The 26,562-nt window shown below is 41.3% G+C and overlaps 1 protein-coding gene across 8 annotated transcripts in view; it reads left to right on the top strand.

The window, feature by feature from the left end:
- Positions 1–23,793, top strand: part of FBXO34 (F-box protein 34) — an 84,999-nt gene extending 61,206 nt beyond the window's left edge. For 2 of the 8 annotated variants that reach the window (XM_039240478.1, XM_039240476.1), the window contains 3 exons: positions 1,373–1,517; positions 8,307–8,410; positions 20,509–23,793. In XM_039240478.1, coding sequence (XP_039096409.1) covers positions 20,519–22,657 — 2,139 coding nt within the window. In that variant the 5' untranslated portion in view covers positions 1,373–1,517; positions 8,307–8,410; positions 20,509–20,518 and the 3' untranslated portion in view covers positions 22,658–23,793. Of the gene's footprint in view, positions 1–1,372; positions 1,518–8,306; positions 8,411–18,965; positions 19,074–20,508 lie in introns of those variants that run through there. The other 6 variants (XM_039240479.1, XM_039240477.1, XM_039240480.1 and 3 more) reach the window with 4 other exon arrangements.
- The last annotated feature ends 2,769 nt before the right edge of the window (positions 23,794–26,562 follow it).

Here is a 26,562-nt window from a genome sequence, read left to right as displayed (position 1 = left end):
ACTTTATTTGTACTAATAGTCTGTTTTTATAAGATTGGCAGTATGAGAGGAAAAGGCTTATTGCTAGAAATTTGGGGTGATGTTGTTTTGTATCATTTCTTTTTTCTTTTTTTTTTTTTATTTATTTCTAGGAGAGAGAGAGAGAGAGAGAGACAGCGTGAGCAGGGGAGGGTCAGAGAGAGAGGGAGTCACAGACGGAAACAGGCTCCAGGCTCTGAGCTGGCAGTCAGCACAGAGCCCGATACGGGGCTCGAACCCAGGAACTGAGAGATCATGACCTAAGCAAAAGTCGGACGCTTAGCCGACTAAGCCACCCAGGCGCCCCTGTATCATTCTTAACTTCTGGTGTGTTTGGCTTTGTTGTTTGGTATGGATAGTTGTGCCACCTATTGACCCAGCAGTGAAATCTGATCTTGGTATCAGGTTCTCCTTTGTGGTTTGGTTTATTAATAATTGAAGTACCTAAGGGTTCTGGGTGTGAATTCTTCATACTTTATAATTAATTTAGAAAGAATCAGGGAAGTTAAGATTTTCTATTGAAGTAATGAAGCATTGTGGCTTTGAAATAAATACATATCACTGTTATACCAAAATGATCAAAACATGATAAGAGGACCCAGTTTATGTTTTATTGCCCTTAAAGATGAAAGTATTTTTAAACTTCTTGGTGTCCTTTTCGTTTCCAGTTTGGGTGTGTAGGAGTCTTTTTATCAGAAATATTTTAGCACTGATGTTTGCTTGGCATTAAAAAAAAAATCTATGTAAACATGACCCTAGACAGCTGTGTTTAATATAGTAAAGACTCATGGGGAGACTTTACCATGTTTTTTGTTGGGACTTCATGTCTGTATATTTTAGTATTTAAAGGATGTGGTTTGGGGCTTTGAAAATGAGAAGGATGTTGCCTAACTCATAGCTGAATGCCTGCTTATCTAGATTGTTCTGTCGTGGAACAGAATGTGAAACATGAAAGCAACATGAAAGTTGTTTTTACTCTACTTACACTGACAGTATTAAGTTGGAAAACTTTGGTGGAAGTATTTGCACATGGCTAGTGAGTAGAATTTTCTTTAAAATCTGACATTGCATAGGATTTTTAGGTAAATAGGGTGCTGGAAAAAAGCTGCTACTCAACTGTGTTTTGCTTTTCAGAAAAGTAATGAAGATTAAAGTGACCATGACCTGGAGAGCGTCCCCTGTGTCTCTATTTCATCCACGTCTCTGAGCTAGCAGTGCACTAGGTCAGGAAGCAGTGGGTGGAGTTGCCTAATTGCATCAACTTCCTAGTCTGCCTAAGTATTGATTAGTCAGATACTCCCATGTTTCATTTAAAAGATTGTTGCTGATTTGCTGGTTTCTTTTAAATCCTTAGGTTTGACATTGATTCACTCTAATGAATGCTTGCCAAGTACAAGGCACTGTGCTGCATGCTCTGTGAGAGCTACAGAAAAAAGTATGATTACTCATACCTTTCAGTTTACAGTATAGTAGGGGAGAGGAAATCAAGATAGACCAAGGTAAGTGTCCCAAGGAAGGCATATAGTAGCCATTTGGTAATACTGCTGGGTGTGGGTGGGGCAGTGGATGAGACCTGGGGGGGAGGGGGGGGCAGCTGGGTGAGCAGTTACAGTAGTTGTACAGTGTACTATAGTAGTAGTACAGTGAGTAAATGACAAAGATGGTAACAGGTAGGGAAGAAAGGTTAAATAAATAGTCCCTATGATGGTGAAAGGCAAAATTACAAAGAAGAACTAAGACAGGAGCTATTAATCAGAAGCCTTAAGATTTCCCCTGAATTCTGTGCAGAATTGTTTGTGTGCATGCCCTGGCCTTTTTCTTGGGCAGAGAACTTAAGACTTTTCCTCAGATTCTGAAGTGTCTACAGTTCAAGAAAGATTGAAAACCCCATGCTAAGTTATCAACCTTTGGTGACAGAGGATATTGAGGCTTTATAAGAAAGTCATGGGTAGAACAGTTTTTCCTTGTGGGGAGGTACTGTGGGATTTGGGTACTGAGTTTATGAAGTTGTCTCTGGAACAGGGCAGTGATTGCCTTGTCAAACTGGTTTTCCTACCCAGCAAGTCCGGCGGTGGATACTAACAGTGAAGAGTAGGTATTTTGAGTCAAAAGAGTTTGCTAAGTATTACTTCCCACTTTATTTGGAGGCCAGATTGATGATGATGTGGGAGACTTGGATGCTGTTGTACAACAGTGCCTGGCATTTACTTTTAATGGAGCTCTTCTTATGTGTAAAGTATTCTGTGCTTGATCCCATGAGAAGAGTCTATAAAATACCATACAGGATCCATGCCCTTAAAGAGTAGATAATATATAATGCTTTCCTTTTGGCTTTTTGTTCAGCTTTGATCTGTGCGTGTTCAGTTAATCTTTGAGTCTTTGACCATTTCCTGGGCAAAAGAAACATTTCTTTTAAAATGAATTTGAACTGACTTTGGTTTGTGACTTAATTTTCCTTTTAAAGAATGGAGAACCACTGGAATTTGAGGGTTTAGGAAATATCATCATTGATATACTGAACTTATAATTAGGAAGCTCTGTACAGCTGATTTGGTGACTTCTGAGCAAATCCTTTGACTCTTCTATTTTTATATCAATATGTGTGTATACACACACAGCTTGTTTAAAGCTGTTATAAAGCACATTTTAAAAAATGACCCACTCAGGCACCTGGGTGGTTAAGTGTCTGACTCTTGATTTTGGCTCAGGTCATGTTCTCACAGTTTCCTGAGTTGGAGCCCTGAGTCGTGCTCTGCACGCTGATCGCGTGGAGCCTGCTTGGGATTCTCCCTCTCTCCATCTCTCTCTGCCCTGTCCCTGCTCATGCTCTTTGTCTCTCTCAAAAATAAACTTGAAAAAAAACAATTCATCACTTAATATTTTAGGATGAACTGCTTGTATTATCAATTATTTTAAAATATTCATTATACTTTAATTGGTCAGTTTCCACATTTGTGAAATGTGAATAAATAATAATTGTATATATCTCATAGAGTTGCCCTGAAGATGAAATTAATGTGTTAATACATGCTTAATAAATGTCAATGGCTACATTATTAATAATATTAATATTTTAATACTAATACTGTCATTTCTCCTTTCCCCATGGGTGAATGCGGAGGGGTTAATATTGTTATAAAAGAATTTACAATGAGATATCTTTAAATAGCAAAATTTCTTATGCATTTATTGAAATATTTAATTTATACTTATCTTTAAAGTTATGAAAGTTCAGTGCACTTATACATAAGGCAGGTTCAGGTATTAATAGACTGCTCATTTAGATTACAGAATGAGGGAATTTGAAAGCCATATCTCTTTAATTAAGAAGTGGATCGATTGGTCTTGATCTCTGTTGACTTTCAGTTCTTTTTTATTTGACTATGTTTTTGTCTCCTTTTCTGTTTTTTTTTTGTTGTTGTTGTTGTTCTCTCAATTGTTTCCTGTTTAGTTTTTAGTAACTAGTGTGGAGTAGGGCAAAAAGAATTTGTATTGGTTGGTGCCCGGTGTCTGAACCTAGGAGGAGTGATACACCATATCGCCTGGGGCTTAGTTGAGAGGGACCTACCTACCAGGAGTCCTGTGGAGCTATTTTACCCAGGAACCACCACTCCACATTTTCCTCTAAATCAGACTGCATGCAGGTTCACCCTGTGTGCGCATAATGAACATTCCTAGGCTGGTTAATCCACTGTTTTCCAAATGCTGCCAATTATTTCCTTTTTAAAAACCAGTAATTATGAGAAAATTCAGTTAATGTACAAAAATATAGAAATAGTAGAATCACAAACCTGCGCTTAGCCATATCCAGTTTCAGCAATCTATCATCTCATGGCCAGTCTTGTTTGATCTATACTCCCATTTCTTCTCTCCCATATTGTTTTGAAGGAAATCTCAACTATCATATCACTTAATCTAAAAAGATTTTAAGATGTATATCTAAGAGGTAAGGACTTAAAAAATACATACATATACGTATATATTAATTTTTATAGTACGTCTGTTTGACTCCGCATCCATTGTATTTGGTTGGTTTCTTAAGTTTCGTGTGTGTGTGTATGTGTCTGTATTTAAGTAGGCTCCATGCCCAGTGTGGAGCTTGCACTCAAGACTCTTGAGGTCAAGAGTTGCATACTCTATTGACTAAGCCAGCAAGAGGGGCTCTTGTTAAGTCTCTTTGAATCCATAGTCTCCCTCAACATACACCCTGCCGATCCCCAGTCTGTCTTTGTCTTTCTTTCTAAGAGAGTTTGCTTGGAGTTTGCTTGAAGAAACCAGCCTTCTTTTGTTCTGTGGTACAGTTTCTCTGCTAGATTTTACTGTTTTGTATTTTTCGGAAGTGTAACATATTTTTGTCTCTAGTGTTTTCTGTAAATTGGTAGCTGGCTTTAAAGGATTGACCAGGGGTGCCTGGATGGCTTAGTTGGTTAAGCGTCCGACTTTTCGCTTAGGTCATGATCTCGCGGTTCACGGGTTCGAGCCCCACGTTGGGCTCTGTGCTGACTGCCAGCTCAGAGCCTGGAGCCTATTTCAGAGTCTGTATCTCCCTCTCTTTCTGACCCTCCCCTGCTCACGCTGTCTCTCTCTCTCTCTCTCTCTCTCTCTCTCTCTCTCCTAGAAAAAAAAAAAGTTAAATATTAATTTTAAAAAAATAAAATAAAGGATTGACCAGATTAGAATTTTTTTTTTTTTAAACGTCTTCTTTCCTTCCATCAGGAGCATGTGCTGTGTTTCAGGTTTGTGACATTAACAGCTACTGATGATCAATGCCCAGATCCATTAATTTAGTAAAAGAAAATTGTAACATCTATTTCTATCATTCCCTCCATTTATTTTGAATCAAAACCTATTAGGAAATTTTTAAAAAGTGTTTTTCAGAGATTGATCAGTTTTTTTAAAGTTTATTTATTTATTTTGAAAGAGAGAGGGCATGCAGGGGAGGGGCAGAGAGAGGGAGAGAGAATCCCAAGCAGGCTTTGCACGGTCAGTGCCCTAGAGCCCAACCTGGGGTTTGATCTCATGAACCATGAGGTCATGACCTGAGCTGAAACCAAGAGTTGAATACTTAACCAACTGAGCCACCCAGGTGCCCCCCAAATAAAATTCTAATTTAACGCATTTAATGGCTTTAAGTATATTTTATTTTGATTTTGTAGCAGTGATTAAAATATAGTACTGTACAAGATTTGGTGTTGAGATGTGCAGTATACTCTCTTGAGTAGCTGAGTACTGCAGAATGACTTTAGACCCATGTATTTCGTCTAGGTAAGAGGTTGTCGTAGAGTGCTTACCAGTAATTTTTTCCCAGCTATGAGCGATGAATATGCATTCTAATGAGTGTGTACTTCCCTACTTGTATAATACTATAAATTACTGTTTTAACATCTTACCTACTTGTGTAAGTTTTTTTCTTTTTAATGAGCTTAGGTACTTAATTTTCTAAAATCATTTCTAGGTTTGGTTTGGAATACGGAGCAATAAAGTCTAAAATATGCTTGCTTAGTACAGTTAGCTTTGGTATTACTCACTGAAGACCTTTGTTTCTAAATTGGGCAATTTTTTTTTTCTTAAATAGTTTATTGTCAAGTTGGTTTCCATATATGTGCAGTTTTCTTTTGTATAATTGTAGAAGGGAGTCTTGGAAAATAATCTGATTTTGTTCAGTTTTCCCATTTCACAGCTGTTTTATTTTACATTTGAGACTTACCAAGGAATCTGGGGCCCACTAGGGGTCCTTAAGGACCTTTCAAATAGTCCCCTACTAATATTTACAGTATGACAATATTTTTGTTTCTGGAAAGGATTTATTTAGGGGAAAAAAACCAGTTACTTCATTGCTATTTCATTTAAAGCGAGCATCTGAACCTGGTGCACTAGAAAGTAGTCAAAGACCTAGTGGTTTTGCCAGGTCAGTGAGGCTCATAAGAATATCTGGTGAGGTTAATAGAGATTTTAACTTTCTGAGGTAAATCAGAAAGTGACCAGATAATTTCTTTCCCCTCATACATTTTACTGCCTTTCTTCTTACTCTCTTTAGTTCTTGTTCAAGCTCCAGGAATTTTGAGGTTAACTGACTTCTTAACTGCTCAGAGCCAAGAAGTTGAATTTATTCTTCAGATACATCTATGGTGGAATAAACCTGATTTTCACTTTTCCGTGGGGGGTTTTGTGTGTTCACTTTACAGATGAACTTGGACTTTTGATCATATAAAGTCCATAGAAGGGAAATTAAAGTACTAGACCAGGAAATAAAAATTCACATTTTTCAGCTATTTTCCCAGCTGGAGCTCCAGCAAATTATTTTGGGGGTATCCCTTTAGAAAATAACGGCACAAAAAATCTCTTTAATGAATAGCACTTTTGTTTTCTGGGACTCCATATTGCCACTTATTATCATGTTGGATCCAACACAAAGCTATAGTGATCCATTTGAGCTGCTTGTACAGAGGAGATGGATATTAATTCTCAGCCTGTCTTCCACATTCAGCCTGTCTCTAGAATACAGCATCCATTTGAATTCAACAAACGATTTTTGAATGAGGCTCCAGAGGCAGCAGTGGTAAATCAGGCAGACAAGGGTCCCTTTCCTGGGGAGTTTACATCTTAGTAAAATTATCCACAGAGGTCCCCAGGTGGAATAGTGAATTCTACAGAAGTCTCTCTTTTGCCCAATTGTCTGAACATATCCAAAGCTGCTTTTTGAGGGAAGTCAGGCGTAAAGAGAGTAGAAAACAAGCCAGGTTTTGAAATTTCACAACATAATGTTGTCTTTGTTGCCTATGCCTTTGGTGTATAGAAAATAATGGATCTTCTGTCCATAGACAGAAGTGATTTCTACCTATTGTTATTTTTCTCTTTTTTATTCTAAGAGTTTGTGCTGAATTGCAGTAGGTCTTCTTAGACTTTCTGAAGTAATGTTTATTCTCTCTTCTCTACTCTCCCCACCTTAAGTGTTGGCTAATAGGGTTAAAATTTATTCTAATATTATTTGGTTGATCATTAGATACTTCCAGTCCTTTGCTAAGTAGCTAAATATAAACGTGGTTACTATATATCCTGTATTTTTTCAAGATAATCTCAATTTCAAGTATTTTGGTCCACTTTGGGATAGACTTAGTTATTAATTTAGATATCAGTGGTTCTTTAGGTTAGTGCTCTTTAACCTGAGTCCATGGATCCTGATGAGCTTTTAGGGAGGTGGGTTGTGCATCTCCCGAAACAGCAATCATGCCAGACTTTGTGGCTATGTGTCCTTTCCACAGGGAGTGATGAAGTTTTGGGGTGATGTTGGGATGGGGGTCTGGAGCCAACAACCAAGAAAGAATTATTGAAAATGTCTTCAGTGCAAAAAGATGATTTTATTAAAGCACAGGGACAGGACCTGTGGGCAGAAATTGCTGCACTGGGGCTGTGACAGGTAACTCATTATATACCCTCAGGTTGGGAGGGGATCAGGGATAGAATGAGTCTCTAAGGAATTTTGGAAGCAAGGTTTCTAGGAACTTGAGGGGCTAGCTGTTGTTAGGGAAATGCCATTTATTACTGTTTAGAAAAACCTCAGTCATGAGACCCTTCAGATGTTTAGGCCATAAGCTTGGAGTATGATTGCCAGCATATATTGGGGGCAGTTGAGATAAAGGAAATAGACTTATAGGATCCTCAAGGTTGGGATAATGTTAAGCTAAGTCCTTTTGCCCCCAGCAAAGTGTCATCGAGACAGCTGAGCCCCTAGAGGGAGGTCACTCTGCTGGTGTCAGGGTCTTGTCAATGGGCTCTAGGTTAAGGGAATTTAATTTTTCATATGCCTTAGTTTCCCACATTACCGTGACAAGCACTTAAAGCCCTTTCTGTTCTTGGGTAGCCAGGACCTGAGGGATAGATATCACATATTCCACCTGGGGGCAGGGTGGTGCCATCCTGTATTTTGCTCTTAGCTTGCCCCCCCCCCCCCCCTTTTCAGGGAGCATCCTTTTTCTTTCATCAGAATTTTAAAGGGCTTATAGTGGCTGCAAAAAAGGTTAATAATAACCATTGTACTTTGTAGAAATGAGGTTTTAATAGGAGTGATAACTTTTTCCCCTTCCAGACATATTTTGCAGAAAGTTAGACAATTGTCCAGGTGTTAATTATTTGGAGCAGTGAGCTCATGAATGATTTGAAGTATTCTTTTAAAAAAATATGGGTTGTATAGAGATTGTATCAGAATAGCTTTTTTGGTATTTTTATTTTATGATCTTAAAACATTAAGCTTTAACTCATGAGTTCTTCCATTTGCTCCATTGTTAGAGGCTGAATTGCTTGCTGCCTCCCTTTGCATATGTTGAAGTGCTAATCCCCAGTGCCTGGGAATGTGACCGAATTTGGAGAGTTGGGAGAGCTGGCATTTAAAGAGGTGATTAAGGGGTGCCTGGGAGCCTCAGCTGGTTAAGCATCCAGACTCTTGATTTCAGCTCAGGTCATGATCACGTGGTTGTGAGATCAAGCTTTGTGTCAGGCTTCACGTGTTGACAGTGTGGAGCCTGCTTAGGATTCTCTTTCTCCCTCTTCCTCTGCCCTTTGCCCTCTCATGCTGCTCTTTCTCTCTCTTTCTCTCAAAATAACTTAAAAAAAAAATAAAACAAAGAGATGATTAAGTTAAACAAAGGTAGACGGGGTGGGCCCTAATTTAATCTGATTGGTGTCTTTAGAAGAAAGAATTCTGATCATAAGAGAAAGACACCAAAGGCATGTGTGTCCAGAGGAAAGACCCTGTGAGGACACGGTGAGAAGGCAGGCTTCTTCAAGCCAAGGAGAAAGGCCTCAGAAAAGAACAAACTCACTGTCACCTTGATCTTGGACTTTTAGCCTCCAGACTTAATGAAAAGTAACCTTTCTGTGTTTAAGCCACACAGTCTGTGGTATTTTGTATGGTAGCTCTAGCAAACTGATATGCTAATAATGAAGTAGTAGTTGAGTGTTAGTAAAAAGTATAGCAAGGGTAACTATCTCTCTTTGCCCTAGTGCATTTTTGGGGAAATGATGAAGTGTTGTGTATAGCTTCATAGAGTCTAGTGTACTGCAAAGAGATGGTAGGACCTACGAAATCTAGATATAATAGATATTAATTTTCCTATTCATATTGGTCTGATTCTTTATCATTTTATAGTTTTCTATTTGTGGTTATATTTTATCTCATCTATTCTCTACCATTTTCTTTTCTTTGAAACTAATTTTTATAAACAAGTCTATTATAAATGAACACCAGAATAATACCTGTATGTATTCTTCTGGGTATTCTGTGTACAGTCATTCCAACCCAGCCTTACTCTCTGATAATATCATCTGTACTCAGGCCTCTGGTCCTGACTGTCATATTTGCATTCAGTTTTTGAAGTTTCTTTCTCTTTGCCAGAAATAAAATTTGAGTGCTCTTAGTGATGTCTACCTTTGTTGCTAACTTGACTCAGCACGTGGGAAACTTTTAAATTTGTAAATGAGCAAAAAGCTAACAGATCAGTGTAGATTTTTCATGTTTGCCACGAGTTCAGGAATTCTGTCAGTTTTGTTCCTGCTGAAGCCTCAGGTTCTAGTCTGACACTGAAAGGGAAGTTAAATATTAAATAAACGAATAATTTTAAGTCAGTTATTAGACTCAGCATCCAAAATTTAACCTGTGACCCAAATTCTATTTCTTCTCACAGACTGCTCAGTCTTCATTTATGACGGTGAAAATAAGCTTACTGGGTGGGGTCTCCAGCCCTGTGTTCCTCATCTGCGCTCCCTCTTCAGTGTGCTGGGTAAGAGGAGAGCCTCTGACTCCTGACAGTGCACACGCAGGCTCCGTGCTTGCTTGCGTCATCTTGGCAAGTTTCTTAACCTCTCTCTCCTTTGTTTTTTTCATCTGCAGTTAGAGATACTAAGAGCATGAACTTCTTAGGTTTTATTTGGGGGTGGGAGGGATTTTGAGCTTTGAACAGTGTCTGGCACATAGTAAACATTTTTGAGTTGCTATTATTCTAGAAATGAAAACAGATTATTCTATTGTCCTTTCTTTGTTATCTTTATCTCTAGGTCTGCGTTGCTTGCTTTCTTTCACTTTAAACAATAAAACTTTGCCCATAAAACTAGCATGATTTTCTTGGTAGTGGCAGGGTAAATTAGCACTACTTGGAGAGTGATTGGGCAAGATGTACCCAGTCATAAAAATACTCAAACTTTGACTCAGAAATTCCACTTCTGGGAATTTTCTAAGGGCATACCCTTAAATGCATAAGAGAGTGCATCCATGAAAGTTGCATGGATGTAACCTCTTATGGTTAGAACCTCCAGGGTTGGAGGGAATATTTATTAAATTCTGGTACTTATAAATTTACAGTTTTTATAGGTTTCAAGACCATGTAATAACATGGACAATACTTGTGATGTAAAGTACAACATTGTGTGTATAATATGATTACAACCATGTTAAGTAAATACATACACCAGGAATTTCAGAAGATAGGACTTATATTTAAGAGCTCTTTTAACCTCTGACTTCTTGTCACATTTTTACATTTATATAAAGCTGGTTCTGAAGGCCTGTAGTTTACCCTGTAACTGAGAGGTCATAATCTTGCTTGTACACCATTGTCTTTCCTGTTTGGCTTTAGGAATTCTAGTGTTAGTCAAATTCTGCAGAATGGTATGGCAATGGGGAGTATAAAATACTGAATACAGACCCTCTATTTACTCAAATAGTTTTATATGAGATTTAAGACAAGTACATAAGCCCCAGTATGTGATTTTTGTCCAGCAATATGAAATTTGGGCTCCTTGGTGCCTAATGATTGAGCGTTTTTTGTAATATAGATTTCTCACAATTACTCCTTGGAAATAGTCATTTTATTTAAAAAATTTTTAAATGCTTATTTTTGAGAGAGAGCATGCGCACATACACGCACGCAAGGGTACAAGCACGCACGCGTGAGTGGGTGAGGGGCAGAGGGAGACATAGAATCTGAGGCAGGCTCTAGGCTATGAGCTATCAGCACAGAACCCGACGTGGGGCTCGAACTCACAGATCATGAGATTATGACCTGAGCTGAAGTTAGACACTTAACCAACTGAGCTACTCAGGCATCCTGGAAAGACACAGTTTTAACTCTAAAATTTATTTATTTTTATTTTTTTAAGTTTATTTATTTTAAGAGAGAGAGCAAGCAGGGGAGGGGCAGAATCCAAACAGGCTTCCTTCTCACTGTCAGCATGAAGCCCCATGTGGGGCTCAACCTTGTGAACCGTGAGATCATGACCTGAGCTGAAACCAAGCACCAGAGGCTAACGGACTGAGCCATCCGGGTACCCCTTACTCCACCTGGTAAGTTCAGAAAACAGGCCCAGAACAGCAGTCTTTTCAGGTTTCTTTTTTTCAGGTTTCTATTGACAATAAGCCTCCTTTCTTTACAAGTGGAGAATTAATTCTCATGCTGTCTCCCTCCCTCTCTCTCTCTCTCTCTCTCTCTCTCTCATAAATAAACACTAAAAACTAAAAATAAAAAAAGGTTTGATGGGCCAATAGAGTATCTAAAAGATACTGAAAGGAATATTACAAGTTGGGAAGGGTAGCCACTACTTTGCTTTTCCATTGTGATCACAATAGAAGCAACACCTAACAGTTTTATAGTGTACCGCAAAATACTGCATTAGTCTTTAGTTCACATGGATCCTCCCCCTCTTTTCTTGGAGTAGATAGGAAGAGGGACAGGAGGCTAAAGGAAAGAACACTTGCTCAGGCTATTTTGAATTATTAAATAACAGTTGGAGACATAGACAAACTGAAGTATTACGTTTTGTTAAACTTACCATGTTTAAATTAATCCAGTCAACAGTGGTTTACAAGGTTTTTTTCCTATTGTTCCTGTGACAAAATGCTAAACCCTCACCTAACTCTGGCACATCACAATTTACTACTACCTAAAACTGATGAGAAGTCTACAGTTTGGTAGTTCCCACTAGAAAGAATATCAAAATCCAGTGAAACACTTTTAAAAAATTTAGTCCCTCCAAATCACTGATATATATTGAAAAGTACATTGAGCATTACCAAGAAAATTTTGCCTCTATAAATTTCAGATACTCAACATTCCTGTTAAAACTCTGTTGCTTATTTTTCCTATCCTAATATTTCTTAATGAAAACAAAGGAAAATACTATCCTCTCACATAGCAAAATGTCATTCCTTGAGTAAGCTTTTGAAAAAAGCCATTCTTCCATATGTACATTTTATGTAAATTTAACGTATTTTTAAAGATTTATTTATTTATTTTGAGAGAGAGAGAGAGAGAGCACAAGTGTGAGAGGGAGCAGAGAGCAAGGGAGAGAGAGAATCCCAATCCTCACTGACAGGGCGGAGCCTAATGTGGGGTTCAAACTCCCAAACCGGGAGATCATTAGCCTAGTCAAAACCAAGAATCAGACTCTTAATTAATTGAGCCATCTAGGCACCCCATAAATTTAACATATTTTTTAAAGTTTCCTTATGCATTTTGAGAGAAACAGAGTGTTTACAAGCAGGGGAGGGGTAGAGAATAGGGGTGGCAGGTGGGAGGGGAGATGAGGACAGTGGATCTGAAGCTGGCTCTGTGCTGACAGCAGAGCCGTATGTAGGGCTAGAACTCACAAACTAAGATCATGACCTGAGCCAAAGTACAGTGCTTAACTGACTGAGCCACCCAGGCGGCCCAATTTAACATATTTTTAAGGCAATACTTTCTTTGAAAGTAATGCAGTACTTTCAAAGAGTTGATCAGAGCTTTAACATACACCCTCTTTGACCAAACTTGAACATAAAAATGTCATCTTCCGGGGCACCTGGGTGGCTTAGTCGGTTAAGCGTACAACTTTTGCTTAGGTCATGATCTCACGGTTCGTGGGTTCGAGCCCTGCGTCGGGCTCTGTGCTGACTGCCAGCTCAGAGCCTGGAGCCTGTTTCAGTCTGTGACTCCCTCTCTCTGACCCTCCCCTGCTCACACTGTCTGTCTCTCTCTCTCCTAGAAATAATAAATTAAAAAAAAAAAATGTCATCTTCCTAGGAAATTAATGTTAAACATTCTAAGGCCAAGGCCAGCCACAAACACAAGTTCAAAATCCATTAGGACCAAATAATGTTAGAAATGAAAAATCAGCGAACAGGAGCGCCTGGGTGGCTCAGTTGGTTAAGTGGCCAACTGGTGATTTTGGTACACGACATGATCTCATGGTTTTCTAAGTTCAAGCCCCACATTGAGCTTTGCACTGAGTGCAGAGCCTGCTTTGGCTCCTGTCTCCCTCTCTCTGCCCCCACTCCCCACCCCGGAACTCAGTCTTTCAAAAATAAGTGTTTAAAAAAAAAAAAGCTAATGTAAAAAGAAGAAAAGAAAAATCAGAGAATAGTATGAAATTCTGAGTGTAAATGCAATACCACACTGAACATCTGCCCTGTGTGGGGCCTTGATCTGAGCAAAGTACCAGTTAGCTGGGCACAGGCTGGCCCATTACAGGTATCTGAATTTAAAATAGGTTATTCCTCACAGGAAAGAACAAAGAGGCAAAAAAGTAAAAATTCAGAGTAACAAATACTAATACACCAAGCAAAAACAGTTTGTTTGCAGTAACAATGCAGACAAAAGGTCTGTCAACTGAAGACTTTTGTCAGCAACCCTGGGTAGGGGTGGAAGGGGTGGGGAAATTACTTCAGAAATAGGACCCACGGTATTTATCAAAGAAATAAAGCCTGAGCCACAGTCCTGTGCCCAGCCATTGAGTAATTACTCTTCCTTCTATCATATATTCCCTAGAATCTGTTGAACCAAGACTGCAGTAGCAATCCGTGCACTGGCTGTTCAAAGTACACTTGTCCCATGAAATGGCTTTAGAGAATGTTCCTTAAAAAAGAAGTGAACTCCCTCCCCCAATATTTTTTGGAGCCCAGTTTGAGAACTGCTGTCTTTTCTGACTTACAGTTTGTTTGGTTTATTATTTTATTTTATTTATTTTAATTTATTTATTTTGGCTAAAGCGTTCAGTGGGAGTTGGATGCATTCTGTCAGTGCCTAGGGGATTATGAAGGGAAGTCCTTCCTTCTGCCTCCACGTGTATTCACACCCTCCTGGTCCTGGCACTTTGTCTACTTTAACAGCCATGGGAATCGTTTCAACATACTTGTAGATTCGTATGGCTTCATATGTGATGTGGTATGTCTGCTTTAATTCATCACAGTTATGTGTAGAGGTTTTATGTGGCACTGAAGAAAAACTGACCCAATTTGAAAGATAAAGATCTTTTTGAATAGATGCTGTCAGAATTATTTAATCTCATTTGTGTCATAATTGGGCCTACGTGTTTTTGTTTTTTAATGCTAGGCACACTTTATCATTAAAAAAATTTTTTTTATTAAGTAATCTCCATGCTCAATGTGGGGTTCAAACTCACAACCTCAAGTCAGACGCTCTACAGACTGAGGCTGCCAGGCACCCCCAGGCCTAGGTTTTTTATTTTTGTTTGCTTTGTAACAAGGAAGATCTAGATCCAGGAAACTCTTACCTAACTCTCATTCTTTTTTTTTTTTTTTTTTAATTTTTTTTTTTTATGTTTTTTTTTTTTTTAGGAGAGAGAGAGAGAGATCCTGAGCAGGGAAGGGTCAGAGAGAGAGAGAGTATCTCAAGGACGCTCCACGCCCAGNCTAAGCTGGCAGTCAGCACAGAGCCCGACACGGGGCTCGAACCCACGAACTGTGAGATCATGACCTAAGCGAAAGTCACCCAGGCGCCCCACCTAACTCTCATTCTAATGCTACCACTGTCTGGCTGTGGAGCTTCGAAAGTCATTATAACTCCATTACTTCATTTGGAAAAACAAAGATTTCATTATATATACAAGCAGTACTTTGCTGGAGTTGCTAATCATTTCAGTAATGGTCCAGGGAAGAAGGTGGTCTTAAGATGTTCTCCAGAAGCTTTTACATTCTTAAAGAAACAATGAATTTATTTACTGTATACTTCAGCCCCTCTAAAGGTGTCATGGGAATGGTCTTTCAAGGACTAGTCTATTTTAATTCCTCTGGCCTTTTGTAAAGGAAGAATAGCTCTTAACTCTTCTAATGAGGTAGACTCCTTTTTGGAGTACATTCCTGTACCTTTAATGTAGCAGAAAGAAACTTAGGAAATGACTTCTTAGTCTGTTTTGATAAGCAATGCCATACATTAAGAGTGACAAGTTAGAAAACAGGCATCTGCCTTTGATTTTAGGCTTCCTGTTAGCACTAAGCCTATTATTATTAGCGCAAAGAGAAATCTCACCCGTTCCCCTGTTCTGACCCCATATTGCCATTTGATTCCTCATTGATCAAGTTCACCCCTCCATAGTGTAGAGTTAGTATGATTCTTTCAACTTTGGGATTTATCCAAGCACATTTTTTTTTTTCTGAGCAAAGTTAAATTTTCTTCCATGGCTCCATTTTGGGATTGTACACGGTGTGTAAAGGTGAGAGTTTTTCCAGCTTTGTTTGAGCTGAAAACAGAAGTTAGAGTCTAAAAGGAATACTGGAATTATTTGAAAACAGAATTTTGTCTTTCAGTTGGAGGAAAGTTGTTCAAGTTTTAATTGATTCATTGTTATATGTCACTTTATTCTTGGAAAGAATTAAGGCAGCAAGTATGTACAAAGACTTTCTTCTTCACAGCCATCCTTCATGAAGGAGTTGCTAAGGTTCACTTTGTCACCTTCCAGTCACTCCTTCACCATGAACTTCTGGTTCTGCTCTACTCACCCAACTGTAGTCCTTACAACAGGGTCACCAGGGATCTCCTTTGCTAACTGGACAGCGTTCTTCATTTGACCTTGTTATAGGGCCTAAAAGTGACTGTTCCTTTTGTGAACATTCTTTCTGTTTATAATAGTAATATATGTAATATATGTTCATTGTGAAAATTTTGGAAAATGACATCTATATCTCTATCCAGAAAATGTTTTTCTCATTAAAATGTTTTCTGTGGAGCCTTGTTCCTTTCCTCCTATTTTCCTGACCAGACCTGTGTCAGTCTGCCTACTAGATATCTGTCTTACAGGCAACACTTTTTAAAACTGAACTTACCCTTTTTCCCTGCTCCAGATCTGCTCAGCCACCTTTTTTCACCATCTCACTAAAAGGTATCCCACTGTTCATCCAGTTGATGAAGCCATAAGATGAAGACCCATCCTTGACACCTGTCCCTCAATCTCTGTTTATAATTAGGTAAACTTGCTGTCTGTTGTTTATTAATCTGCTCACAGCACCTTAGCTAGACTGATTATTCTTCACCTATCTCAGTTTCCCAAAAGTATCATTTACTCTCAAACCTCTTAGGACTTTTGTATCTTCCTTTAGGGCTTAGCTTAGAAAGTCAGGGCTTTTCTGACCTTTCTATACCCTCAAGACTTGACCTTGGTGCTGGTGGTTCCCTCTCATCCCTTCATACACCCCTTCCGTGTGTTGTCCCCCCCTGTCTCCCTGCTTGGATTCTCTCAGCACCTGTACTGTCTTTATAAACACACATCACATTCTATTGTAATTGTTTATTGACTTCTCTGTCTCCTTAAGGGCAGTGACTGTGTCTTATTCTTTATTATACCAGTAATATACAACCCAGAGTGTTTAGTAAATTTCTGATGATAAATGGATAGTAGGAAATGGGTGGTGATTAGGGTGAAAAAAATTGGAAGATGTTATGTTAGTTTTATGATCTGGCTGCTTTAAAATTATCATCTTAAGTGATGTGATTGGCCTTCTGTCTACCTGGTCCTATAGTAATCGTTCTGTGCATAAGCCTCCAAAGTGTGAAGTACAGTAGGGCAAAGCAGGAATGAAGCTGATAACTTGGCTGGCTGGCCTCCAGCTTGCATTCCAATGATAAACAGGTTAGGCTTTCCTATAGGTAAAAGTAGTGGAGCAGAGGGAAGATGGCTGCCGAAACTAGGGCAGCTGTGCCAGAATTGAAGAGACGAGGGAGCATTTTAGTGACTTGGTGATTGGATATGGGGGTCAAGGAGGAGCAGTCATTTAATGACTCAGCTTTCTAGCTTGGTTGGCTAGGCACTTACTGCTTTCATTTACTGTTTTCTATTTTTGAGATTCTTTTTGACATCCAGGTACGTCTACTAGGCAGGCAGTAGGATATGAAGTTGGGAGAGCATGCCGCTGGAGAGCCATCAGTATGTGGTGGATAGAACTGAGCTGTACAGCCTAAGATTAATAATGATCTAGAAGAAGAAGGAACTCTGAGGAACATGGATGTTTAATGCTGGGGAAGAAGAGAAAAGAGCTGGGAAAAAGTAGTGTTAAAGAAACTGAGGGGTTGTAGTTGTAGAGGAAATTTGGCAATGAAAAGGCCATTGACTTTTTTTGTGCTTTAAATGGAATAACAAGAAAATGGTTCTGTCTTTACCGAGCTGTTAGAATAGATGCTTCATGTGCACTATCTGCAAGGCTTTTTGTTGGGCAGGTCCACCTCACCCCTCTTGGTGGACCAGCACCCCAGCCCAAATTGAGGACCCCACTGATACTCTTACATCGGATCTAACACATGACCTTTAATCCCTTCCAAGTTAAATCTAAAGGTTGAAAACAGATCTTAGAAATTCTGGATCCATTCCCAGAAATTCTGATTCATTGTGCCCAGGGATCTTAATTTTTTACAAGGATATTTCTGACTATCTAAAGAACACTCGTGTAGGTAGATGCTATAGCCCAGCATTTCATTTAATTGCAAGAGAGCAAGACTTTCTTATGGTGAACTTCAAAGTACAGTTGTGATGAAGAGATTGGCAACCATGGAAACCTGGCTGAAGCTTTCCACAGTGCCTGTGTTTGTGGGGGTGAGGTGAGGGTGGGGAAAGCGCCACGATCTGGTGTAATCTTTTAGAGATGTAAAGTTTCTGTCTTACGGGTTTTGGGGGCAGTGCTCTTGGTGCCCAGCATCATATCCTGGTGGCCTACCACTGATTTCAACCCAAATTCAGATTTCTGCAGTTTCTCACTCTAACTTACTACTCATGCCGACACTCTTCTGTTTTCTGCCTCAGGACGTTCAAACCCAGCAAAGGAAGGATGTTGGTTAATATCCTGGGCAACCTTTAAGTAGGGGACAAAAGCCTATGCTTAATCATTGTGCTTCCTCCAAGGGTCCCTACCCTCCAGCAGTCATACTGATGACATCCAATGGCCTTACTGGTTTTTCTTCTTCCTTGGTTGTACCTTTCCTCACTTCTGTTCCCCGGGATCATCTCCTGTTTTAATCTTGCTAAAACCCTATTAGCAGTGTGTCACTTGATCTGACTTCATAGGTTAATAAGTGCAAACAAAAGCCTTCTGTAATTACATTTAGTTTCTTCTTAATGTCCCTATCAATAATAGCACCTAAAATAACGTGTGGGGGAGGAAGGCAAAGAGAACATATTGTGCAATGCAGAATGGCACACACATTGCTGAAGTTTAAATTTATTCACAGACACTGTAATGAGATCATTATGTGAGAATTCATTGGATTTTTCAACAACCTCCATTTCTCTCCCTTCACTTAAGAGAAGGGTTGAAGGGAATATGAAAACCCAGAAAATCGTTGACCGAGTTAGCACTAGATATACCTATTTTTATTCATTTATCATTTAGTCATTTATTTTATTCATACATATTCATCTTGTTCTTGAAAATTCTGGGTGGGTCTTTTTGTAAGACTAAATTATATAATGATAGAAAGCTATTAAAAATGTTGTAATGCAGGAAGGGGGCACATCACAGATTTAGGATAGAAATTTCCAAAGACCATCAAGAAACCAAACTGATCTATTTCAGGGATATCTTTGAAAAGGTACTTGTCTTAAATAAGCAAGACTTGTCTTTACTTAGCTAGAAGATACTCACATTCCTGTTTCTTCTTTTAGCTGAGCCTAGACTCAAGGAATTAAGAATTGAAAGGTGAACTTGTTCTGGATGATCACTTTTTATTCTTGACGATTAAAAGTAGTATCTGAAAGCAGTTATTATAGAGGTGGACACATTGCAGGCACTCACTGGATGTTTCAAGGTAAATGATAAAGGTATATGTTGAATTGCCAAATTATGTGTATTTTAGACTGGTGTCTCCACGAGTCAGAGTAGGGAAACTCCAGGTGCCGAGATGTGTGGGGCTCTTACCACCAACCCGTGACTGCAGATGTTTAGTTTAGTCTATAGGTTTATCTTGTAGGAGACCAGGCATCCCTACAAAACACTTCTTCTCAGTGCACAGGGTTCTGTATAACAGTGGATATTTTGTTGTAAAATTGATGAGATCATTAGATAATTTAGTATTCCAACCCCTCAGTTAACATTTCAAGTCAGACCCAGAGAGGAAGTGACTTGTCCAAAGTGCACTCACCGTGTTTTGCTAGTTAGTGATATAGCAAGGACTAGAACACAGATCTCTGCATGTGATTATCTTTCTAAGATGGCTCCCATCTCCAGCCCTGGTCAGCAAGCAAAACAAAGCATTGTTTTTCTGAAGTAGTTCAAAGTGCTTTTTAGACTTAATAAGGATTATGTGTTCTATGTTTGATTTAAAGTATGTGGAGAAAATTTAACAGTTAAGAGCTTATATACAAATAGATTATTATTTAGAAAGCCAGGACTAGTAGCTGGGCAAAGTACATAAGCAAACAAGTGAGAAGTTATAAACATCTATAAATATTCACCGGTAAGGGAGTAGCTTAGAAAGCAATACAACATTTTGATAGACTGTTTTGCAAGCAATGAAAAGCTAACTGTAATGACTTTGAAATCATGTCAATCTGCTGGGGATTCTGGACAGTTTTTTTTATCCTTTCCTTTTACACCATGCCTTGTACTGGGAACTCTTTACCTTTTATACTGTGCCTTGTACTTGGAAGTCCTTAGTAAGTTCTTCACTTTTTAAAAAATACATTTAAAGGACTAATTTCATATATAGAATGTTAACTAATGTCAGCTTCTGAAATTCACTGTTCAGTCTGAAATTCATCAGTTTTTTTTTTTAATTTTTTTTTTAATGTTTTATTTATTTCTAGGAGAGAGAGAGAGACAGCGTGAGCAGGGGATGGTCAGAGAGAGAGGGAGTCACAGACTGAAACAGGCTCCAGGCTCTGAGCTGGCAGTCAGCACAGAGCCTGACGCGGGGCTCGAACCCACGAACTGTGAGATCATGACCTAAGCGAAAGTCGGACGCTTAACCGACTAGGCCACCCAGGCGCCCCTGAAATTCATCAGTTTATCTTCTGGCCTATACAGCATGGACAGACAGGGGTGGTTTTGCCCTTATTAGTCTTGATGTATACATTAAAAACTAGCTTAAATATGAGTTGAAATAAGAGTTGGTATGGCAAAGATGTAATGAACTGACACAATGTTTCTGTTAACTTACTAGAACCATCTGAGTGTATGTTAAAAAACTTTTCTAAAAACAAAATTACAACAATCTTAATCAAATCTGTGTTTCTTTCCCGTAGGGCCCCTGTTATGCACCTAAAGCCATATTGGAAACTCCAGAAGAAAGAACGACCTCTGGAAATCAGCAGGGAAACTTTGAGAACTCCTATGAGCCACCACGAAGCTATAAATGATGAAAAATGCAAAGCTAGCTACATGAAACCAAGTGTCTTTCCTTCACCCTCTCTTGGTAAAGCGTCATCTCGAAAGCCTTTTGGGATTCTTTCTCCAAATGTTCTGTGCAGCATGAGTGGGAAGAGCCCGATAGAGAGCAGCTTGAATATTAAAACCAAGAAGAATGCACAGTCTGCAACAATCCACCAGGGTGAAGAAGGGGAAGGGCTGCTTGATATCTGGGCTGTTGTAAAACCGGGAAATACCAAGGAAAAAATTGCATTCTTTGCAGCCCACCAGTGTAGCAATAGGATAGGATCTATGAAAATAAAAAGCTCCTGGGATATTGATGGGAGAGCTACTAAAAGAAGGAAAAAATCAGGAGATCTTAAAAAAGCCAAGATACAGTTAGAAAGGATGAGGGAAGTCAACAGCAGGTGCTACCAGCCCGAGCCCTTTGCGTGTGGCATTGAGCACTGTTCTGTGCATTATGTGAGTGACAGTGGGGATGGCGTCTATGCCGGGAGGCCTCTCTCAGTCATACAGATGGTTGCCTTCCTTGAGCAAAGAGCCAGTGCCCTGCTAGCTACATGTACGACAAACTGCACCAACTCACCTGCTGTGGTGAGGTTTCCTGGGCAATCCAGAGGTGTACCCCCAGGCTCTGAGCCCTTTTCTGCCCCAGGAGCTTGTGAAGAATCCACGGAAAGGGGAAATCCTGAGGTTGGTGAACCACAGAGCGAGCCAATCCGTGTCCTCGACATGGTAGCCAGGCTGGAGTCTGAGTGCCTGAAGCGTCAGAGCCAGCGTGAGCCTGGGAACCTCTCGAGGAATAACAGCTTCCGTCGAAATGTGGGCCGCGTGTTGCTTGCAAATGGCACTCAGGCTAATGAGGGCAAAACAAACAAAGGCGCCTTGGAGGCAGCAGACACTCAGGTGAATCCTGTGGGGTCTGTGTCTGTGGACGGTGGGCCCTCAAGAGCTGACCCTTGTTCTCCCAAGGGGGAGGAGTCCTGGGACGGCGCTCCTCGGGGCCGTCCCTCGTTGCCAGCGAGTGTGAATTTCCTCATGGACAGTGCAGAATTTGAGCCAGATCAGCAAAGTGCTATGAAAAACGGCAATAGATACGATGTGGAGATGACAGAAGAACTTGTTGGGTCATCCTTTCCTCCTCGCACCTGCTCTCAAGCCATTGAACTGCCCACAGATGCTGTTGATTGTCTGAGTAGAGAACTCGTGCCGCTCACTAGCCAAACTCCTGATCAGAGAAGAAAGGAATCTTTGTGCATTAGTATCACTGTGTCCAAGGTAGAGCAAGGCCAGCCTTCTAGTTTAAAGCCCTGTGAAGACCCACTTCCGGGGATGTTGTTTTTTTTGCCACCTGGTCAGCACCAGTCAGACTGTTCCCAGTTGAATGAAAGCACAGGGGAGTCTTGCGTTGCCGGCCAGCTTCAGGCTGCTGCTGAGGGCGATGGTACCGCTGAGGAGAAAAGTGTTGCCGCTGATTCGCTTGTCCTGCCAGCCTCTCCTGCGGAAAGCACGCTACCGGTGCTTGAGTTGTCCAGTTGGAAGAAGCAAGTGTCTCATGACTTTCTGGAGACCAGGTTTAAAATCCAGCAGCTTCTGGAGCCTCAGCAGTACATGGCTTTTCTGCCCCACCACCTCATGGTGAAAATCTTCAGGTTACTTCCCACCAGGAGCTTAGTGGCTCTCAAGTGTACCTGCTGCTATTTCAAGTTTATCATTGAATACTACAATATCAGGCCAGCAGATTCCCGCTGGGTGCGAGATCCACGGTACAGAGAGGACCCTTGCAAGCAGTGCAAGAAAAAGTACGTGAAAGGGGATGTGTCCCTGTGCCGGTGGCACCCCAAGCCCTACTGCCAGGCTTTGCCCTACGGGCCAGGATACTGGATGTGCTGCCACCGGTCTCAGAAAGCCTTCCCTGGCTGTAAGCTGGGGCTTCATGACAATCACTGGGTCCCTGCGTGTCACAGCTTTAATCGGGCAATCCATAAGAAAGCAAAGGGGACGGACACTGAAGAGGAATACTGAAGCCTTCGTGAGAGGCGACAGAAGGACTGGTTTTCTAGAATTGCAGACCCCCACCTCGAGCTATAGAGACACCATGCAAGTGAGTGTTGCCTCTCAGAGCTGTCCCTCTAGGCGAATCCGTACGTATTCTATCAGGACTGGCATTGCTCAGGCAATTTTTAAACTCTTGCTTTACGCACTGTACAAGGAAATCGGTCTCATTGTTTATAGTGGCACCTCCCATTTGGTTCAGGGTGGTACCCCACAGTTTGATTCACTTAGCTGTGAATAACTATGCCTGTTCTCCCAAACAAATCCATCCTCAGAGGACGAAGACTTGCCACCGTCAAGGACATTCAGAAGAGTTCATTGCAGACTATGCAGGCGATCCCCAAAAAGGGGTTCCAGAAATGTTTTCAAGCACTGGCACCATATTTGAAATAAGTGAGTAGTGTCCTATGGAAAATAGCAGCACTCTCGGACGAAAGTATGCTTTCAAAGGAAAAGTCAGGCACCTTACCTTAGCCCTTGTATGCTTGATCTGTGAGATTGAGGTTTGTGATTGGAGATGGATTTCATGCCCTGTGGTGTTTACAGTGTATATAATGGTTGTGTTTTCATAGGGCTGTGAAAGTGCACATTAAACCCGAGCGCCTTTACCTTAGATGAGTGCTTTTGACCCCTCTGTAAATAACACTGTTAAATCCAGTTGTATAGCGCAGACAGCTGACTGAACAGAAGCCCCACAATGCAGCTAGGATAGTGTTGCGGCTACAGTTTTATGGGGTTTTTGTGTGTGTGTATGTGTGTGTGTGTGTGTGTGTGTGTGTTTTGTCTTGTCTTAAATTTGTACATCCTGTATAAAATATGAATGTTTCCCAAATAAACTATGAATGTTTCCTGTATAATATATGAATGTTTCTGAGAAGAAACTCTAAATAGTTAAGAGGTTAACCTGTTGAAGATACCAAATAATGGTTTAACTGGACAACCTTAAAATTAGCATAGAGAAAAATCCTTTGTTATATTTTAGTGATCCATCAAGAATGAGAGAATAATATTATATAGTCAGATTATAACATTCTTGTCTACTTTACTCTTTCTGTCTGGTTATGAATTTTTTTTAACTTCAATAAAAACATGCATCTTAAATGGGACCTGAGTTCTGCGGATTTTTTTTTCCTCCCTTTTTGAGGTAATACTGGAGAATTATGTTGTGAATTGAATCATTAAGAGATTAAACTTTTTTAGTTGTTAGGGGGAAGGGGGAGAGAAAATTGTTTTTCTGCCACAGAAAGAGACCACCTTGACTTAACATTATGAACCAACATTTTTGTAACACTTTAACACTTATTTTGAGTTTGTTGTCTGCCCAACACCCACTGTGTCTCCTGTTGGAGGAGGTATTATCTAGAATGTTCTCACAGCTTGTCTAGGCATAACTAATTATTAAGAAGTCAGTGAGGATACATTCAGGTCTATGGTCATGTAATGCTGGGTGCATCCGGAAGGTATCAAGTCCCAGAAAGCTTCAGATCCCAGAAAGAGGACCTGAAGACTAGGCTTGAAATCAGGCACCCACCAAAACCCCGTATTATCGCTGTCACCTCCAGAAAGGGGCTGATGGGGAAGTGGTTGAGTAAAGGCCTTGATGGCTCTGAAGGAGAGAGATGTAAAGATTGAGTAGGTGTTGGCTCGGACAGCGAAGCAGAGTGGGACAGGACTGGGTCCAGGGTTACCCGTGGCTGAGGGGTGGGTGGCCACGGAGCGGCTGGCACACTGGAATCTGCCATGGCTTGTTCTGCCCTCATCAGTAGACAAGCTGCTCCTCTCCGAAGAGGCAGTACTGAAACTGGAGAGTGTCTCTTGATGCTGAACAAGTCTTCCTGTCAGGAGATGACGATACCTCGGACGCACTAAGCCAGACCCCGAGACTCACGGATCTGCCTGTGACACAGGACAAGGAGAGGCCGGGAGAGCTTACCTTTCCTTGATGGGCTCGGTGCCCTTCCCCTGGTCTTGCCCAAGTGGAGGTATGTTGGAAATGCTTTTCAGTCCGAGCACCCTGGGCTGAGGTCTCCAGTGCTTGTCCTCCTCTCGCTGTCTCTGCACACCTTCCAGATTGCGTTCTCATGGCTTGTGATTTAGGATCTCAGCAGTTGGGCACACACGGGATTTCGAGGACAGCTGGGTGTGTGGATAGTGCCCAGGAAACATAGCTCTCATTGCTATTGGCTGTTGGTTCTCCATTTGCCCAGGGTGGATGCGCAGGATAAACAATTTTTTTGGTTGGTTTTCCCAAGTCCGCCATTCAGGATCTGGTTTTCACGTGGGACGCAAAGCTGTGCCTCAGGCTGACCGAGAGCAGAGGACAAGGTAAGAATGCCCCAACCCCATCTTGGCATGTGATTCTTGGGGCCTCAGAGATTATCGACGACCCCTTTTGAACTTTGTGTCAGGGCTGAGTTCCCAGTGCTGTGTGAATGATGGGGGATTTTAGCAGGTGGCATCAGAGGGCACTCCCTCCCTGGTCTTGATTTAGAAGAGTGTAGTGCTCCTCTTAGGAGAAGGCCACTGTGCTTCAGAGCCCCCTAGTGCCAAGCGGGTGGAAACAGCCCAGTTGAAATTTCTTGCTACAGCACAGCACTCGCTGCCTTCCCACACTGCTCTAGAATCTTAGGCTCCTAAGAAAGGAGACAACCATGTGGGCACCAGGACTGCAGCTTCTCCACTGCCATGGGCACCCAGATAGAGAAGACCTTCACCTTTCTGCTTTTGCTCAGAGGCTCTGATGTGCCTGGCTTAGTTTTCCTCACCCACCATTAGAAAAGTCCGAGAAATCTGGGAGTCAAGAGTCCCTCCCCGCATCCCTGGGGCAGTTCAGCTCTGTGTCCTGCCCGGTGGAGATACCAGATAGCCCAAGGCAGGGGATGAATTGGAAATGGGAAAGGGGCTAAGATAAAAAAAAAATTGTATCCAGGCCTTATGGGATAAAATGGCCATGGGAAGGGATCCTTCAGAAGTGACCACATACCCTCCCTGCCTAAGCACACTGAGAGCTCTGGGCTCTGGAGGCGCTTCCTCTGGGCAGCCCCACCCTGTCCCGCCCACCTTGTTGGGCTGGGTGCCTTTCGGCAAGCACGCTGCGTTCCTCTGCCACACTTCCCGTTTTATGTATTGGTCTTGCTCCCCCACTCCTCTGGGCTCATAGAGGGTAGCTTGGTCATGCCCTCCCCTCAGTGACTCACACGCAGTACCTGCTCCATAAAATGTTAATAATCCTCTCTAGGGACTGTCCTGATGTGAGATGCGCCGGCAGGTTCTGATGGCTCTAGGCTACACTAATTTTCCACCAAGTATGAGAAACCTGAAGTGGGGAGGATAAAGGGATCTAGGAGAATCAGAGCGGGTCCCATGGGGGCCTTCTTGGTTAGAGATGCTCCTACAGCAGCCCTAGATTTGTGGGTGACTGTCAGTTGTGCATCTGGTATGATCTGGGCTCTGTCACTACAGGTGGCTCCTGACAGCAGGCGGCTCTGGGCCTTGTGGCTGTGGGCGTGGACAGTTTTGCCTGACCTAGGAGCTCCCTTCCTGGGTCTGTCCAGTTATCCCTTCTGACTTGGGCTTGTCAGGGCCTCCTTGCCAACCTCTATGGACAGGCCTTGGAGACTTTTTACTATGTGGGTATTTCCGGGCATTTTCAGTAGCTTTCACTGCCATCATTTCTTCACTCAGCAGACTGGCTGTTTGTCCTCTCCTTTCTCCACACCTGCCTCAAAACCAGAATGAAGCCAGTCTGCACCAGACTCCTTGTTGTATAATAGTAACAAGAGCCAATGTTCTGTAGTTCTTCTGGTCAGGGACCATGCTGCAGTGCAATGTGTTCGCTGCTGTGCACAGCGCCTAGCACGGGGGGAAGCTGATCA

The sequence above is a fragment of the Hyaena hyaena genome, unplaced genomic scaffold (genome assembly GCF_003009895.1).
Source record: "Hyaena hyaena isolate Hyena2069 unplaced genomic scaffold, ASM300989v1 scaffold_175, whole genome shotgun sequence".
Classification (NCBI taxonomy): domain Eukaryota; kingdom Metazoa; phylum Chordata; class Mammalia; order Carnivora; family Hyaenidae; genus Hyaena; species Hyaena hyaena.
The sequence above is the reverse complement of the archived record's forward strand: the minus strand, read 5'-3'. Positions and strand labels throughout refer to the sequence as shown.